At 45.8% G+C, this 19,239-nt stretch overlaps 1 protein-coding gene across 1 annotated transcript; it reads right to left on the bottom strand.

The window, feature by feature from the left end:
- Positions 1 to 317: 317 nt before the first annotated feature.
- On the bottom strand, positions 318 to 1,602 carry LOC122034870 (ADP-glucose phosphorylase-like). The gene is made up of 2 exons (XM_042594230.1): positions 1,088 to 1,602; positions 318 to 721 (listed from the first exon to the last, which is right to left on the bottom strand). Exon 1 carries the CDS (start codon positions 1,589 to 1,591, stop codon positions 1,094 to 1,096), a length of 498 nt encoding a protein of 165 aa, XP_042450164.1. The 5' UTR covers positions 1,592 to 1,602; the 3' UTR covers positions 318 to 721; positions 1,088 to 1,093.
- Positions 1,603 to 19,239: the final 17,637 nt, after the last annotated feature.

Below are 19,239 nucleotides of genomic sequence, written 5' to 3'. Positions count from 1 at the left end.
CAAGAACAGCTAATGGTGACGAAGATATAGAAGCCCAACCATCAACGAAAGATCACTTACATATATAAAGCCATCAGGTAGAAATTGTAGTATGATATTTCAACACATGAACCAAAAACACCATGTAAAAAACAACTCATGAATCATGATGAATTAAATTGAACTTTAATGATTAGTAGCACAAAGACAACATTCCTTTTATAAAAAGGGGAAAAAATCAATCAAAGCAAGGAAAATATATTTTCATATTATATAATATATATTTATGATCTTTATAAGAAAGAACAGAGATCTATTATGATCCCTAGACATCCCATCTAAATTTCTATCCTCCAGCAATGAGAATGCTTTCATACAAATCTCACTAAGCAAGTAAGAAGATGATAAACAAAAACAGCATATATATAAAGAATATAGCAAAAAATCATACGTTTTCATGATCAATTTCATGGAAATGAGCAGTGTGATCACGAGGCACTATCCACACCTCGAAGGCATATGAACCAGCGAAGGGAACAATTGCAAAATAATGGATTGTTTCAGCGACTAACAGATCGTTGGACAAAGCTTCACACAGACTGCATTTGCCAGTCATATCATAGAACTTCTTCATGCTATTAAGGCGAGTAGAAACCAAAGGAGGAACAAGTGGAAGTCACATTATCTGACTGTGCGAATGGGTCATTGATGCTCCAGCTGATGCACTGTAGTTCTTAAACACCTTTATTTCCGAGATTCAAGAACATTAGTTCAAAAGATAAGAACAACAAGAATAAGAGAGTGTAATCAGATCAAATGATTAAAATATGAGAAAACACAAAGAACGCCATTAAACCACCAAATTAAGGTGACTTGACCATCTATAAACAGTCCAACTGTCCATATATGAATGCCAAGAAACACATATGTAATCTTACACATTTAACAGAAAAAACTTCATCATATTTTCATGATTAGCTAATCATATTTTTTTTTCTCTAGCTATAAATTTCTACGGAGAAAACATTCATATGAAAAAATTTCGTGCGTTCCCTACAAAAAAAAAAAAACAAACTTGGTCAATTTCCAGCTGTTTCTAACTCAATACCTCAACCTACTTAATCGATTCAAGGCACGCCAGGTGCAAGATCCGCTGCTTGATCGCGAGCGCCAGCACCTGTCCAATCTCCTCAGGGGAGAGGTCATGCAGGTGGACAGAGTGGTCCGGAGTCTCTATGAGCACATCGTGGCACCCAAATCCGGTTAGCGCGTATTTTCCCAGCGCGACGGCGTCTGGGATATCGGCAGGGACCGGCGAGGGCTCGGCGTCGCGGCTGAGATCGGGGTAGAGGTTCTCGATGACCCGGATCTTCCAGTCAGATAAAGAGCCTGGGGGAAGGCGAAATATCTGCGGCGCGCACTTGCTCTCGTGGCCGGCGCAGAAAGCGCAGGAGGGCTTAGGGTTAGGGAGGGAGGGAGGAGGAGGCGGGCGGGATTTGAAGTCGGAGGGTCGGCGCGCGCGGGCAGGGGAGAAGAGAACGCAGCGGCCGAATACATCGTCGCGACGAATCTCGCAGCTTCGAGACGGGAGGGGAGAAGATGGCGACTCCATTGACGTTATCGTCCAGCGACGAGCGTTATAAATCTTGTGTGAATCTCAGCATTTATGTAATCTTAAAGCTCTCTTTTTTTTTTGGGAAAATTTGTATGCAGTCCTCATGGGTAAATATAATTTTACATGCAGTTTATAGTGGTAAAAATCTTTATTTTCACTCCCTAATTAAAATATATTATCTAATTACTCATGATATTTTTGGGTATAAAAAGTCCAAAAATTAGTATTATTCCTCTTAAATTCAGTACATTAAATTAGAATCTAGTATATTTTCTATCAAATTGAGTACGATTCTTTTTTCACTTTACTATATTTTCTTTAAATGGTAAATGGTGCTAAATTTTTAAGTAATTATATTAAGCTGGAAAAAAGTCGTGCTTAATTTAATAGAAAATATACTCAATTCTAGTTTAATGTGCTGAATTTAATAGGAATTATATTCATTTTTAGACTATTTGTACCGAAAAAAATATCAGAGTTAATTTTGATAGAAAATATACTCAATTCTAGTATAAAGTACTGAATTCTAGTTATAAAGTATTGAATTTAACCGGAATTATACTCGTTTTTAAACTTTTTATATCTAAAACATCTGAGGGGTAATTTAGGTAACAAAATTTATATGAGGGAGTTGAAACAAGTAATACTTTATATGCAGGGAGTGGAAATAAAGTTTTTTGTGATTGGGGACTGCATGCAAAATTGTGTTTGTGATTAGGTATTTTTCTCTAATTTATCATTTTTTTAATCTAATCAGTATTATTTAAAATTATTTTTATTTTAAAGAAAACTATCTAAATCTTTAAGGTAAAACTAAAAACAAAGGCGGAATCATCGTAATGACGCCCTCCTTTTATTTATTACCATGACAGCATCCTGTCAAGCCTATTCGTCAACGATTTTCTTTTTTAAAAAAACTATAACTATTATAATATAAATATTCCAATTTTAATAAATATTAATAATATTTTATTTTAACCACTACAATATATAGAAGTGCTATAATATAGATATTTTATTTATTTATATTAAATTAATATTATATATCTCTTATCAATACTAGTAACATGACGTAATAATTATATAATTATTTCAATATGAATAATCACCGACTTCGGTCTGGCGACCCACTACATGTAACTACTTTGAACGTGGAATGCTTCGTCTGTTGTTCCTGTGTCGTGACCTCCGCCCAACTACACGGAAGCGGCCGGGTTTCCGACGACGACTCTCTCCGCAAGAAGTGCAAGGAAGAACCGATCTGCATGGATCTAGACGGCATACCATCCGGGGTCATAGACCAGGAGGCCTGGGCTGAGCGCAGAGCACGCAGCCGCTAAACATATCTCAATATGATTGTTCGCGTCGTCCCGACAGATCATCCTTGGACATGTGATGGTGGAGCTTCCGCTTTATTACGTCATTATCTGCCGGCTTAACCATGACCACGTCAGTTATCGGGACTGGACGGTTACGTCCTTCCTTGTCTCTACAGCTCTCTTATCTATTCTGAGCCGAAGTGATCGGCTCGCGCGCTCCCTCAGAAGCTCCAGATGCAGGCTACTGCGCTTCTGCGTCCTGGTACGTTCGCCGTACTACACCTTTTATACTCGGCTGGGCGAGCCCGGGTGAAACTGTGAGACTTGTCAGGGGGTCAGTGGACACCCTGGCACTTGCTTGTGTCGACCAAGGCCGGTTGCTTGACCCGCCGACGCTCGGCCTGCGAGATTAGGGATCACATGCCCTCCTCCAAGAGTCGAAAGACTAAACCAACTACTGGCGTGAGGTCCCCCTACACCCGGACCTACCTGACCTGGCCTATGGGAATCGTAGACTCGGCATGCTAATCGCTCTCGAACGGCCCGTGATGCCGAGGCTCCCCAATGTGACGGAATAAATCCTTCTGGAATGCACGTACTCGCCAAATCCGCCATTGGTGCCGACCGCATTTCCGCTTTGGATGACGGCTAACGCCTCGCGAGCCGAGTGTGCCACGGCCCGCGACCGTCGTGGCCTCAGACCCTCGCCTGATGCGATGGGCGTCCCGATTTAGGAATGCGTGGGGCTGGTCAACTCGCTCTCGACGATGATCGGGCATAACCTATAAAGCCTGCTGCTCCTGCTTTGGCGCTTCAGATCCTCACTCCCTGCGTGTCCCGAAGTCTCACCGATCAATGTCGCATGACTCGACTCTCGGCATTCAGGCATTCCCGGCGATTCCGCGATACCTTCTTTCTTCTTCGCCTCTTCGTCGTTTTACAAAGTTCTTGTGTCTCCTCGTTTTCTTAGGTTTAGCCTTAGCGGACTCTCTACCGTTTGATAGGTTCTTTGTTAGTGCAAGCCTTTGTATTTTCCGCCCCGCCTGTATCTCAGCGATGTTCCTCTCGTGGCTCCTGCCGGCTGCGTTCCTCTCATGGCTCACTGGACTCGACCCTACTGGCTCGCCCACCGTGGAGTACCATACCACCACGCGGTCGCTGGCGGCGCTGATGTGATCTTGCGTTATGCTTTAAAGCTTCGTCCTTCCCTTCGACATCCCTTACGATTTCGATTATTCTACCTCTTCATTCACGGCCGCTATAACCCTCACGCGGCGCTATACTGTACTGTGCGATCTCATGATCCTCTCCACCTTCGTCGTCAATTAAAATGCATTCATTTCGCTCGATTGGTTCACTTTTCATCCATGGAGCGGAGTCCTCAGTACGTTTCATGCGGAGGTCTTATTATTTAGATCATATATTCTAAGGCTGAAGGCAAGGCCCTATTATTATCTGCTTTTCTTAGGCCGTAATGAGCTCCGTCTGTGTAGGCTGCTTCTAGTAGTCTTGGACAAAGCCCTCTTCCGAACGGAAAAAACTTTCTTTCTTTCAGATATGTCGCATGCGGCATCTGTTCCGCACCCGCACAAAGTGTCCACCCCCCGAGAAGACCACCGCCGTTCGAACCGACCGATCATCTGGAATTGCAAGCCTCACTCTCGAGCTCCCACCTACAAGGAGGGTGGATATGTCATTTGTTTCCAGGGACCCTCTCGAGGCAAATTGTAAGAACTTCCTTGTCACATTGCCTTGAGTTCATATTTTCCCTTTCTCCAGTGACCATCGAATAGGAGTCCAGCTCCTGTCGCGGGAAGAAGAAAGGCCGCCGCCGTCATCGCGGGACGCGAAAGAACAAGGTCAGCTGTATAGGTCGGCTCCCTCGAGGCGAGACGAAGGAGGAAATGGGGAAGTGCTTTCCTCAGGATCGCCGCTCGCGGTAGGGCGAAAAAGCAGCCGCGGACCGTTCGAGGGAAAGGGAGGAACCGAGCCCTGATGATGCGTGTTGAAAGAACCAGTGTTGAGAACTCAGCTCCAGCTGGCGCGCTCAGGAGCTGTCTGGCCGGTGCGCACAGAGCCAAAGGCCACGCCCGGAAGGCGCCTCTGGGACCCCTCTCATGATGCACCATGCGGCGCCATCAAGTGGGCCCAGCTCATACCTTCTCTTCGCACCTGCTGCGTTCCGTCGGGCATTTTGTCCATGTCGGCGGTGAGGCGCCTTCCTACTCCTCAATTATGCCACCATAGCCCGCGCGCTATCGCCCGTCAAGCCGAACGACTCCAGAATCCGATCGGCCCTCGACCTGTAACAATCTGTGCCGTCATGACGCCGCCCATTTGTGGTACGAGTTGGTGCGCATACCTACTGGTGATCGATATATGGCCCGATGCAAGCGTCGTCGGTCTCTCGAGGTCCTCTTATCCGTGATGAAAAAAACCAAGGACTTGTTGGCCCAAGGAAGAGACTACAGGACTATATATCCACTGACAGATGGAACGGACAACATGACAACAAGTCAAGTTATGACCACAAATTGAGCTCGCCACCACCGCCATCGCATCGATCTGAAAAGAGATGTGTATGCCCGGGAGCAGCCGAAGGTAAGAGGTCGCCGAGGCTCACCGGAAGGAAGCGAAGGTGCCCTTTCGTCCGAGCTCGGAGGAGAGACCAAACTCAAGCCGACAAGGAGCTCTCACGCTGGCACGTGTCTATCTGTCGAGGGGGCCGAGTCGGGAGCGCTGGCAGAGTCGACATCCGGCTGATCCTATCCGGCTCCCGTAAACAGCTGCAGGTCGAAGATAGTCCAGGTCTGCTCGAGTTCGGGCACCGCCTGCGCGACCACCATGAAACCTGGGTCATTTGCTTGAGTCTTCATCATTCTGCCTAACATCGCACGACTTCTCCACCATCCCTGATTATCTTGAATGAAGTGTCTTTGGCATTTTTGTAATTCTCGCGATCGGCTCATACAGCCTTAACTTTAATGAAGACTTGCTTTATTTTACATGCCATGCCACCACTGTTGTGTAAACATGAACCTTGATTCAATGAAAATATGCCTTCTTTCTCTCCTCCCCTGCGGTGAAGACCCTTCCGTTTAACTCTGCTAACTTTTAACCTTAGACTTAAGGCCTGCCAAGCTGTCGCTAATTAATGCCGTTATATAGCATCTTGCTATTTGTTAGCGGACCTTCCTTGTTAGTTTTTTTAGTGTTTTAGCTTTCGACGACTTTCCACTCCCACGGATTTTGCTTTCCGACGAGCATCTTATCATCAAGGTTTCTAGTATGCCGCCCGACAATCTTAGACCGAGTGTTTTATAGTCGCACGCTTGACTCAGGTTAACGCGTCCGCGCGGCCTCGGTCTTTGGGGGGTTATAGTCACCGGTCCGACTTCACGAACGACGACATGCATGCCGAGTTTTAGTGCGCGACTCTCTCTAGTTGACGTCGCTTCTGGCCTCCCGTGGGTTTATGGGTTCGACTAGAGTTTAACGTCACTCATTTGTCGGATCTTCCACGCGGTTTATAGTACACGACTTCAGAGGTTATCATCGCTGCGGCCCTTCGCGCCGGAGCCGAGGGTTTATATCCCGTCCGACTTAGGTTTAATCGCCGCCGCCGCTTGTCTCATGTTGTCGCTCTACCAATGCTCTTCGAGACTTGCAATTTTTCTTATCTTCCTGCGGCCACCATCGCAGCATGCAGCAGAGCCGATACATGAAATGAATTACATTTGCATTCCTCTTGACCAAAGGCATTACCGTTTTTGCGGCATGGCGATCGCTGCTGGCCATCTCATCTTCCGTAATGCGATCGTAGGCTTCTCGTACTCTGTCTGATCAAGCCCCTGAGGTCCATCTCTTGCTCATGGCATGCCATCACTCCACACAAGATCACCGAGGCTCTGGAGGAATACATGCCTATTAGTACACTCTATTCCTGCTATGCGCCATGTAGGACTTCTTGACTTGTTGAGTCACACCTGCGGCTCGGCAAGATTTCAAGGCATGATATTTAGCTCGATTGACCTCCTCTACCCTCGTGAGACGACGACACTCTCCCAGGTGGAATGGTGCCTGCCTTCCGGCGCGGATGGCTGCTGCGGCATCTGCTCGTCCACCCAAATTTCCCCCATGTGATCGAGCAAACTCAGCATCTCACGATTGACTACTTCTCTACCCCGACGCTGTTCCGACGCCGCGGTGAAGTGTTGACACCGTCTGGTACTGTATCTCCTCGATCCTCGCACCATTCTCCGAGAATGCACTTGGCACCGGATATCCTAAATGAGTGACCGCGAAACCAGCCAGTTATACGTGGATGAATTTTCGACCATCCTGGCTCGGCTTGGTTCAAATGTGGTTTTACTGACTTAGAGCACGCGCCATACAATAAAACCCGATCCCACCGGGATGGAAGGTCCCTATGTCCATACCCAGACGAACGGACACCCGTGAAGCGATTCATCTCCGCTGGCCTCACGTGGAGACTGGAACCTTGGAGTCGTGTCCGTGGCGATCGGCTAGTTGTTCATACCAGGATCTTCCTCTAAACACCGGCACTGGATGACCACATAAGAACAACAGTACCCCTTTGAGAATTTCGGCATCGGCATCCTCCACAAGACACCAAAGGTTCAAAGTCCTCGAGGAGCATGGCTTCCTTCAGAGCTTTCAGAGTTGTCCCGGCCGTCCTCTCCAATAGTTGTGGCTTCCTCCGTAGCGAGCCGGAGCCTACTCTATGGATGTTCTTCGGGGAAGAGACCTTCCATTCGACGACCACGACACTCCGGGACACTTGCTAATGTCGCTGCTGGGACGATCGGCAAAATTGACTACTAGAACTGCTCGGCCCAGGCTGGCTTCGTACGCAGGTGGTTGGTTCTCATAACATGAATGAAGGTTGGTCTTGAGCTAGAGGCTGCTACCTTATACTGCTATCGAAGGTCCGGTCTCTGACCAAGGTACGAGTGAGGCTCGCCTTGTCTCCCAGGCCTAGGGCTCGCAGTCAGAGCCCTGATACCGGGCTACCTACCGCTATTGGTTTTAGTCTGGTGGTCTGCGAGACTTTGGATTTGACAGTCCGGCTTTTCTCGGGGAGAAGGCAAGGCGGCATGCCTATTCCGCTTCGGCAGGCGAGTAAGTGGAGTGATCAGCACAAATACTTTTCCACTTTCCACATAGGGGCTTGTTTCGAGATTTTGCGCTTGGATTCCACACAAAATACGCAAGAGTTAGATCCGATCTTGAATAATCGACTCAGGCTTCACTCACTCAGGTCCATTACGAGCCGGGGCGGGGCACCGACCGGACGCTCTGATTCAGAACACCCTTCCGAACGCTGCCGCTAAGTGCGCTATGATTATGTACCTCCCAAAAATAAGGACGGAACTCGCGGGCCGTGACTAGTGCGTGGAAGCCAATCTCGATGCCTTAAGAGATATCTTTGGCGGCACACTACTATGTCACTCTTGGCCTGGACCTAAAAGCTTTACCCTGCCCACAATGGTAAATCTTCCTACAACCGGGCTCTCGGCCCACTAAGCGTTCGCGCAGGGTCGAGATAGTTCTCAGCCTCGAGGATCCATCTCATTGAAACTTGTAGCTCCTCGAGAGTCTTGAAAGCTGATTATTTCCCGTGACCGATTTAGTGATCGTGCGATACATACTCAGTTCAGTATCGTGCATGCTCCTTTGATGAATGAAACGCCCTCACAATGCTCGATGAACCTCTTGAGGTGATATTATTAGTCTAGAAAGTTTCCCAGCACATAAAGGTACATAATATCGTAGCCCGAACATAATCTACGTCACGAGTTGCGCGATCGTCTGTCCCTATCCTTATGTTAGCACCTGAGTTCGCCGATATCGATAGATAGCTCTCTAGATAACTGAAACTCGTCATCAATGTAGCTGACTCTTTCGGTCTTCTGGCCAGAGGCGAAGGCAGGCCCCGAAGCGACTCCTCTGCATGGCCAACCCGCCGGCTTCGTCCCAGGTGACTCAACGGTTGGAGTCTACCGAGTCTAGGCAGTTTCGTGGCTCTCGTCTCCCAGATGTGTCCCCACTTCCATACTGTGTGTCTGTCGTTTGTGGATACTCGTCCCAGTACCTGGCTGTGTCACCCCGGCCGGGCTCCAAGAGCATGATGATAACCTATCCATCAAGTGCTTGCAAACGAATATTTTTCACCGTCTTTGGAAGGCCGCAAGTCCTCATAAGCTTTCGCCATGTTAGCCTACTGACTAAAACTCGCTATCGACTGGCATGCACATTCCGACGCCTGTCTCGATGGTTTTGACGCTGAGACTGGCGGGCCTGCACGGCATCAATGGTCCGAAGAAAGTCGCGGCGAGCACACTCTTCATAAACTATAAACTAGACATAGCTACACCTACTGATGGCCTAACCGAGCATAGGCACTCGCGCCTCCCCTGACCTACATCATAGCATCCAAAAGTGCGAGACGACACCTGATCTTCACATCTGAGTGGTGGAACATAGCGCAACCAAAAGGTGGAGCTGCTCGATCCGGCGGAGACTCGTCAAACTCGGAGACATTGAAGGACGCCCCCTACCATGCATGGGTGGTCGCGTTCCGTCCTTCCCTAGGTACCCAACAGGAAGCGAAAGATTAATGGTTGAACGTACTCTAAGAACGGTCGAAATTGGTCAAATGCCTCGGAAGATATGTTGGCGTCATTGTATCAATAAAGATGTAATAGTAGCTTATAGCTATGCGCCTGATGATGAGGGGCCCATGCACGCGTGCGTGATCGCTCGAGACGACCTCGAGGTCCCTAGGTCCAAAGCTGATCTCGGGCCCGCTCGGCGCTCCGCTTCGAATTGTAACCGCAGATTGCATGGACCATGTTGCCTTGCATGCATTACTCGTCTTGGAATCTCCCAGTCCTGTCCATTGCGATGTTGTTTCGCCGATTTCTTTTCTTTCTTCACCATCCTCAGTGAGCGACGATGTGATTGTCGACTGGGAGGCATTTAGCTAGCCCGCAAGGGTGATTCTCGATTCACCCAGAGCCCCTGATCGGCACTGTGCGGTGATGGGGATCATAACTCTCTGGCGGCAGCTCGGCCCGACATCAATCGACCGTGTGTCAGCAGAGCGAGAGGCCAAAAATGGGGTCCATACCCCCTTTTCTTTGCTTGGTCCGTAGGTAGCTACTGTGGGATGCGATACCTGGCTGTGGGGACGAGCCATCTCACATGGGTCCTCTCCCTGGTTGGATGATAAGGTGGCCTTTGTGGACTTCTGTCCGCACGACGCGGTTTTACGCCCTTCCCTACGCCACAGAGCAGCCTCCGTTGATATATTCGGCTGCTGGTGCAGTGGCAGGTCATAGCGAGAGGTGAAACGACGACGACGCGGACTCCTCATGAAGCGTTCACGTTAAATCATAGAGTTGACGGGGACGAGTGGTTCCGCCTGATGTCCACCACCTGCCGTTGCTGGAAGTCTGATGAGACTGCTGTTCGTACGACCGGTCTTATCGCCTATCGTCGCCTGCTATGATTATGTTGGTCTTATGCTAGGTACCTTACTGGCACGCATTGAACTGCGGAACTGAGTGTGGCGTCTATGTGTCAAGGCGTGCATAAGCCCGACCGGATTCCCCTTAGGGTAGGAACACTGAATACCCCGCACACTTCACATGTCATATAGCAATAATTCGAACTCTGTTGTCGTTACCTGGGTAACCCTGTGTCGATGTGGTGATCGTGCTTAGTTCCTGGCGAGGGGGCAAGTCTGATCCGTGGGTCTCGCAAGATTGCCTCGGGATTGGTTGAGAATTCGGGGGCCGGCCGGCCTCGGGACTCGTCCTTCGCCCTTCGCGCCCCTTCCTGCGTGAGGGAGGGGCTTCTCACACTAAGAGCCTGAAGTCAGAGGCTCGAGTTCGGCGAACAAAAAAAGTTCAGGAGTCAGGGCCCACTGTGTCGTCGTCGCGCAATTTTTTGGCTGTGTGTTAGGTTAGAGTATTGAGAAGCTGGTTGCCCGGCCTGCACTGTTCTCTGTGCGTTACGCCGTCCGATCGTCTTGAGGGCCTGGCCTGTTTGCGATCATCTTGGCCGTCGGCGATCAGCTTTCGAGCGTCCGAAAGAGGGTGTCCATGAGCTTCTTCCATTTCCATCGCCCTCGGCGGTCCGGTACTGCTCGCCGTAGCGCCCGAAGAACTCGCTCGCACAGTCGGCCGCCGGCTTACCGGCATGTCGGTGTCGACCTCCGCGCGTGATCTTAGAAGGCTCAAGGCCTCGTGGCTCTTCCAAGAGCAAGAAGCGGATGCTTGCATGATCCGATCACGAGTTGTAATCTTGAAGGTCTCTTGGGGTCCTAGGGGTCTTAGACCGGGGGGCTATGAGCGTGCACACTAACTTGCGTGCGCACATATATGGGTGTGTGTAAAAGTGTGTGTGTTCGCATTACATTCGCGCATTAATGAGGGAAAGGCATATCCATGATATCCGTTCACCGTGAAGTGGTTCACAGAATTTGCCACCCATGCTGCACGTGACCGCTTGTAGTGGGTATCGGGAAGGAAAAATTATTTTGTCTCTAAGTTCTTATTCATATCCGGGCGGGCCGCACCGGCGGACCAAGCGCTTACGTACCATGAAGAAGCTCAAGCCCCGCAGCTCGCTTATCCCTACCATTGGGGGTGGAGGGCTCGACATTTATACATACCTGAGTCGTCCGTCGGAAAATCGACCCTGGCGACACTACTCGGCGCTCAAGCAGATGAATGCCTGCGGCACGACTTGGTCGCCACCCGGCGACCTCTGGCTTGACTCTCTTGACCATTGATCTCCACGTACCGTTGACCTCCCGTCCACGAGTGATCCCCGTTTTTATCCCCGAATCAAATACTTTATCTAGAGTCAAAGTTGGCTAACACTTATTAACGTGGGTACGTTATAGTTATAAATCATAATTGACACTTTATTTATGATCAACCCGGTCAATATTGTATTATAAAAAAAATCAATCATAATATGTGAATTCCAATTATGATAATGTTATAGAAGCTACCTTGTGGAGTATGAGAAGTTTTCACGTGTCCAAGAAATTTTGTGACCAAGATTGAGATACAAAGTCAGAGTTAAGATTGGCTTTGATCATCGATCCGATTGTCCCTGCACGGTCCGATCAGATCCATTCATCGTCCCACATAGTCAGATCAAATCCACTAATATGAACGGCTCGCTTGATTCTCTTGGCTCCATCGACCAACGATCCTATCAGCTCCATCAATCGATGAGATGATCGACGATCTTCTTTCCACAAAGTGACAATCCTCTCTGTAAAACTAACTAAATACTCATGTCGACTAAATACTCCCGTCGATTGGACATTCGACTCATTTCTCTTAGTATTATTGAATCAGTGCCTCTCTCAGCTCTGCCAATCTAACGCTCTTTTATTTAACAAGTTATAGTCTTTAGTCCAACTATCTTAATATTACATAAACTTATCTAGCACGTGAGATAACGTAACATATAGATTGACGTAACATGTAAAATAACACGTGGGGTGTTAGAATAATGAAATAGTATGGTTATAATAGCGTGATCTCATATGATTTTCTATAAATATAAAATATGGATAACATGATTCTATAATACGATGATGATATACTGATGCGATATTTTTTTTGACTAAAATATAATATCCAATTAATGAGAAAAGTACGTGTCCTCCTCCAACAATGTTATAAATGGAGTTTGCTCCTACGAGTGAAAATATGCCTTAGGTTGCCACACTTACAAGCTATGCATTTCTCCTATTCATTTTCTCCACATCTGGATATTTCATTTTCTCCCCATATGGAGATTTGACTCGAGTGTTAGAGTAAATCAGGTCCTTGAAGTTCGACGAACAGAAGACTGAATCATACTTCAATGATCTAACGCAAACAGATCTCATATCTACTATAATTGTACAGTTATAACAAATTTTATACGGTAACTTATCAAAGGGTGTATATGGTATAATATATTTATCAAAAGGCATAACTTAGGTTGGTATTTATCAAAGGGCGTAGTTTAATAAATTCAATTCCTAGATTATCCCTCTGGCTACCTGGCAACCACGTTGTTCAATCATCATTTTCCAAGCATCCAAGGCACAAATTGAATTGAAAAATAATTTATGATTCGGATGCACGTCATCTCACCGTCTCTCTCCTTCCATCCCTCTATGTGGTGTTATAAACACGAAAGAAATATGAACCCTGCACTTGCCATTCACGCTCGTGCGGTTGGGATGCAATAGACACATTAGGTTTTCGCTGTTAGGTTTCAATAGGAGACCAAAGGACAAGCTGCCCGGTGAGTTAAGAGCGTCGATCGAAGCATAAACTTCTTGCAAGAGGAAATTAGTGAAGAATACATTTAAAGATTTAGACATGTGTGTAGATTTATTACGTAAATTGGGATGGCTGATGGCAAATAAAAATTACGATTAAAATTAGCGATTACAAGATTAAAGCAAGGGTAGGTGAAAAATGGTGGTTTTAATTGTCTTAAGGGGAAATGTGGAATAATCACACTGTATGAGGTTGATATAAATTTTAAGTAGTTTTTCGTCGTTCGGAGAAGTGCGTTTCTGCTTGTGGGGAGGCTATCACGAGAAATCTTCTATAAATCGTCCGTACTTCAACGCTAATTCAACGTTTCGTGGTCTAATTATTACAAACCTATCAATATTTCAAGGGCGCATGATACATCTCCGGAAATGACAGAAGGATCCTACTGATCGAATCACATTCGGAACTTGGCATAGATGGTTCTGGTTACTTCTCTCACGTGTGTGCCTTATCTTGGTTCTCCCGGGACGGAATTCGGGATATAAGAATGGAACGTCGCCGATGAACACGAACAAACTTATCTAAGTATTCTCGAATCTGAATGATGTCCATGAGTAGCCATGTCACTCTCGCCCGGCCGAATTGACTACGAACCTGTCCGTCCATGTCCATGTGCTTGGAGTTATATCACCTTCTTTAACTCTAACCTGGTGATATCCATCGAGATCTATTTTAGAGATACACCGCTCGCCTTGATCATCAGGTCATCATCTTGGGAGGAGGAAGAGGATATGATTATAATCTTAATCGTGGTTTAGCTTGGAAGAGAGGTAGTCTATAATGGCCAGTACCGTACCTTCCGCCCTTAAGGATGGTGGTGACTAAGTTAATGAAGCCCTCTGAGCAGGGCTCCACTGTACCGATTGGTCAAGTTCGCCGGCACAGGTAGGTTGGAGATGGAGATCATGGAAGTTTATCTCTCCCTTCCTCTCGGTGCTAGCAGGCCCAGTGTGTACGACTACCGGTCACACTCGCTACGGACATACACCTGACTAGCTAGTTTGGCCTAGCCCGACTCACATTGTATGTCGTAGATGTCCCGAGTTTCGTGCGTCTGGATCATCCGAAGTTGATTCTGGTTGAGCATTTCCGCCTGTCCGTTAGGTGTCGACTTGACCCAAACCGCACTGTGGTTGCATAACCTGCGACCTACGTACAGATTATTTAATCGTGACATCCATTCCTAAGTATGATCATTGTGACACCATCTCTAATGACAGTAATCCAAGATGATCTCGCACATCGCACTGAATGATTGATGCTCGTGACTTACCGTGACGGCAGCTGCGGTACCTAAGCGTAATGCAAGGTCCAAAATATGCCACTTCCTGTATTGGTCAGATCGCCGGAGTACACTAGGAGGACATAAATATAACATATATAAGGAGGCAAAATACCTGTCGTACCTGACCTGAGAACTGTCGGGCGTCGATGAATAACTTATCGTCGCCCCTCAAGGAATGTGGAGTGGGCCGAATAAGATCCTCGTCTGCGAATTGTCTAATGCACCCATAATCGGACTGTAATATCGACATGATGATGTAACTATTGGCGTCTTTGGGTTACCTGTGCAGCATACTGCATCATCGAATCTCACTCGAGGGCTTGCTTGTTCGGCAGTAGCGTAGTTGCCTCTTCTTGATGTCATAAGCACCGTGTGCCTGTGTGCTTGCACACTACAGGGGTGGAATTTCACAAGTAAGAGAGGATACGAATATACTATTTACTTGTCATAATACTTTGGTCTTGCACCGTAAGTGGAGAAGAGCGGTCTCCCTTTCCGGGGCTTGAGTCGGTCCCTGTTTTATAGCCTGGGAAGAAGTTCGCTCTACTGATTACTCAGATTCTTGCGCCAGCGCGTAGAGGCGTCACAATGAAGACATCCTTGCTGAGTCAATCCTACATTCGCCACGGCCTCTGATTGCTATTTTCGCCCAACATTCCGACATTCTTCGAAACTTGGTGACGCGGGCTTTCAGTCTAAGCGATGCGCACCTCACGTCGCTAAGTTCGGTCGTGACAACCTGCGAGATGCTCAATGTCCCCAAGACCCGCGCTGATGTCAAAGTGACCATACTCGTCAGACCGCGCTTCATGAGAATGGCTCTCCACCAAGCAGTGCGGGCAACTGTTTGCCCGCTCCGCGGCGACGCACGATAGTCCCTAATGCAACATCGCACCCCGGTTCGAGATTCGCATACTCAGCTTGCTCCCCAACTCCCAAGTTCGGTACCCTCCTGCTCTAAGCCTCGTCAGGATGCTGCTATGCCACGTCTCTAAATTGCCCTTGCGGTGCCCCTACGGTTGCCCAACTGCTGCTACCTAAGTCAAGGAAGCACAGCGATGGAACTACTGTGCATGCTATCAGGACAGTAGCTGATTAGGTTCCTGAGGTTACGACAGGTACAGTCCCTCTTACACGATTGCCGGTTCATACCGTAGTTGGGAGTTGTTTACTAACCGCCAGCCGCCAAATCAACTTCTGATCCACAAGGCTGATCGGGGTCCTCGTACCTCGTAGAGAGGAATAAAGCATCACGCGCTATAACATCATGCTACTATTATTATCATAGATGTATTATATAATACCCATCCAGTTATTACCATGAACATGAAGCAAAACATAAATAAAATGAGATGTTCTACTGGAAGCAGTGTCTGATGGTTCACGTATGTTGTGAGAAGTTTGAACTTTAACCTACTTCACTAACTACTAGGGATGGGTGGGCAGGCTCACATTACATACTACTAACTATTGACTATCACAAAAGTCAAAAGCGGACGGAAAAGATCAGGAGACATTAAACTCACTACTATTTACAATAATGGAATTTACCCAAAATACATACATATGCTAGAAAGGAACCTCATCGCTACATATGATCCTATCGAACTATTGACAGCGAACTGAGGCGAAATCCGACTTCTCGAAATTAGTAACGAAATATCGAATGAGATTCGAGACATTCCGATACGCTCACTGCAGGGTCTGCGGGGTTCGAATCGGACGGGTCGACTTACGGACACTCGTCGATACACCGACAATCGATCACCGGTGTCGACGTACCGATCTGATCAGAGATAGAATTAAAACTTAAAACTGTATCGACTTAACTCATGGTGATCAATCATCCAATCGGTGACAATCAATCAATGCATCGCCATCGTGTGACAGCATCGAAACCAGAATCGATCCCGATGAGAACTGTCCTAATGGAACGAGACGCGATCACCTGGCCCGAGAATTCCTTCGTTGACGCGATTCTCGATTGTGTTCGTCGTTTCAGATCGAATCCACGACACTTTCTCTTAGTTACCAACTATTACTAGCAATCTAAGATGTTACCAACTACTCAACCATCGAAACAGCATACATAAAGAAATGCTAAGTAACTTTAAGGTTCTCCCAAAACTGGTATTCCGTGTTCACAAGACAAGTTTATTGGCTAATCTGGCTTTACCTCCCAATCGCAGATAAGGAAAATCTATAAGCATTTCGATCCTCCGAGTCATCTCCTCCTCCAATACACCCTTTATAATACCCGGTGGTTATAAGGAAAACTGAGCATATAAGCTGCCGAAAAGCTGAAACCAAAATGATACATCGAAGCAATCATAAAGCTAGCTACATAATGACTCGACAAATTTAGAAAATTTGAGGTTTGAACTACGTCTGAGCGTATATAAATGTATTAAACAATCCCGACAAGATATTCATGGCCACATACTATCCCTAACTAGGCCCGAGGTAGCAAGTCTGTAAAGTTGAAAACTATTTTCATAAGTAGATAAAAATTTTAATAAACATCATTTGGTGATCATCTCGAACCTTGTGCGATTGTGATGCTGATGTCCTGCGTTTCCGGCCCATAGATCGGTGTAGCTTCAGGCGTCCCTATTCACTAGGGCGCAATTTCTTACCCGAATGCATTTCAACACTCAAGCCAGCTGCGGTTATGCTCGCAACACCGTGTAGCAAGCTATATTTCTACAGCTACTTAACTTCGATACCTTAGGAGCTCTTATCATGAAGCTAATATTTCTTAATGAACCTGCAGACAAGGGTTTCAGACTAGTTGAGCCAGCGTTAGCTTACATAGAGGCTATTGAGAGAGCTCATATTTAGGACCGTCCTGTGACTTACTGCACTACAAGAGTATTGTTTGTCTATACTAGTACATTTTACCGAGCGTGTGCTCTAATTCCATTCATCGAGAAAGCTATACTAGCATCATACTTTATAGAGCGAACTCAAATTTTACCTGAGGTATAAAAGGAGTATACCTACGTGAATAATAGGATACAATCTCTGCGCAGGTTGCTTTTCCCCCATCATCTCGGAGAGATCATAAAAGTGAGGGGTCTCTCGAAGAACTTTGGTAACTGGCAGTAGAGAAGGTTCGACAGACTGAGAGAAGGAAGTCATAAGAAGGTTCCTACCTCCGATGAGGGAATGTCCCCTCCTGTATCGGTGTGCGAGATGCTGCGACAGGCGCTGGATCTCGGAAGGAAGCAGTTCGTGTGGAAGGAAAGAAGATGCGCCGACTTTGATTGTTGCGGATAGTTTGGAAAATATAACCCAACCCAATTATCTATCACTAGTTAAGTGGTTCTCTCTCATGACCCAATTGTTGAACACACTAGACTGTGGGGCTAACAGAGTCTCTAAAATTTATAACCCAGTGTTGGTGATGGGTTCCTGATCACAGGCAAGGCTTTTTTTTTCCCCATGCACATAAAAAAATTTCATAAAATATTCTAAAATTCCAAATATTTCTAAAATTGATTTGAGAATTTTTGGGCACTGTCTGCTTCAATCAATCGTGTAAGTGGAGAGTAGTTGCCAGGGGGGATGTAGAGTTCATTGTTATGAAATATATAAACACCAATGTGGCACCATTAGGAAAAGAAAAGGAAAATTATTATCAGCATTGCATCCTTTCTTTGTAGCTGAGAATTTCTGAACATCTAATAAACAAGCAACATGATTATAGAGAGTATATAAAAGCTAGGGTTCGAGACTATGTATCATACGAGGCTGGATATAGGCGATGAAGAAAATTATTGGAGATTATGACCAAGTATATAGAGATCTTCCACTATATCTACGTGAGTTAAGAGTCAGGGAAGAAAAGTATTTGTGATTCAAAAGGTGGGATATACAAATCATTTGTATGAGGATTGGTCCGGGGGCTCATGATAGACGAAATGAAGATTAAAGTATTTGTGGTAGAATTTAAAATTTTATCAAATACTTGCTAAATTTAGTTGAATGATGTGAATATTCATTTATCTTTAATTGTATGAGACTTTTAGATTAGAAATTGTTGTTTAATATTTATAATTTATTTGAAATTTATAATTTTTCTTATACAGTAAATATAGAAATAAAATATAATAAAATTTTAGTGATAAATTTTAATACAAATTTACATATGGATTTATAAATAGAATTGTAAAAAAATTTATAAATAAATTAAAATTATATTTGAGATTTAAAATAAAACTAGATACGGAATTTAAAAACAAAATTGTAAATGCATTTATAAATAGAATAATATTATATTTATTATGTAATTTGAAACGGATTAACGACGGATTCAAAACAAAATTAAAAACGAAATTTGTATTTAAAATTAATTTCATTGATTAAATTAAAATCGATAGAATCGAGAATAGTAGACATCGATCATTATTGAGACTTGAAAGAAAATGAAAATTAGTAGGTAATTAGCTACAGGGCCACTTGGATCTGGACTTAACCATCAGGATTCCATTTAGAGACGAGATAATGATCTTAGCATTGACCTTATATGTTGCTCAAGACGGAGAGGGAGGCAATCACGCAGTTTGGCGATGGCTATGAATGCTACTGATGATTATTAGTACTCTCTCGAATGAGAGGTTCGGGGTGGTCACCGAGAGCGTTTCATACAAGTGATTA

The sequence above is a fragment of the Zingiber officinale genome, chromosome 11B (assembly GCF_018446385.1).
Source record: "Zingiber officinale cultivar Zhangliang chromosome 11B, Zo_v1.1, whole genome shotgun sequence".
NCBI lineage: Eukaryota > Viridiplantae > Streptophyta > Magnoliopsida > Zingiberales > Zingiberaceae > Zingiber > Zingiber officinale.
This window is presented reverse-complemented; position numbering and strand designations above follow the sequence as displayed.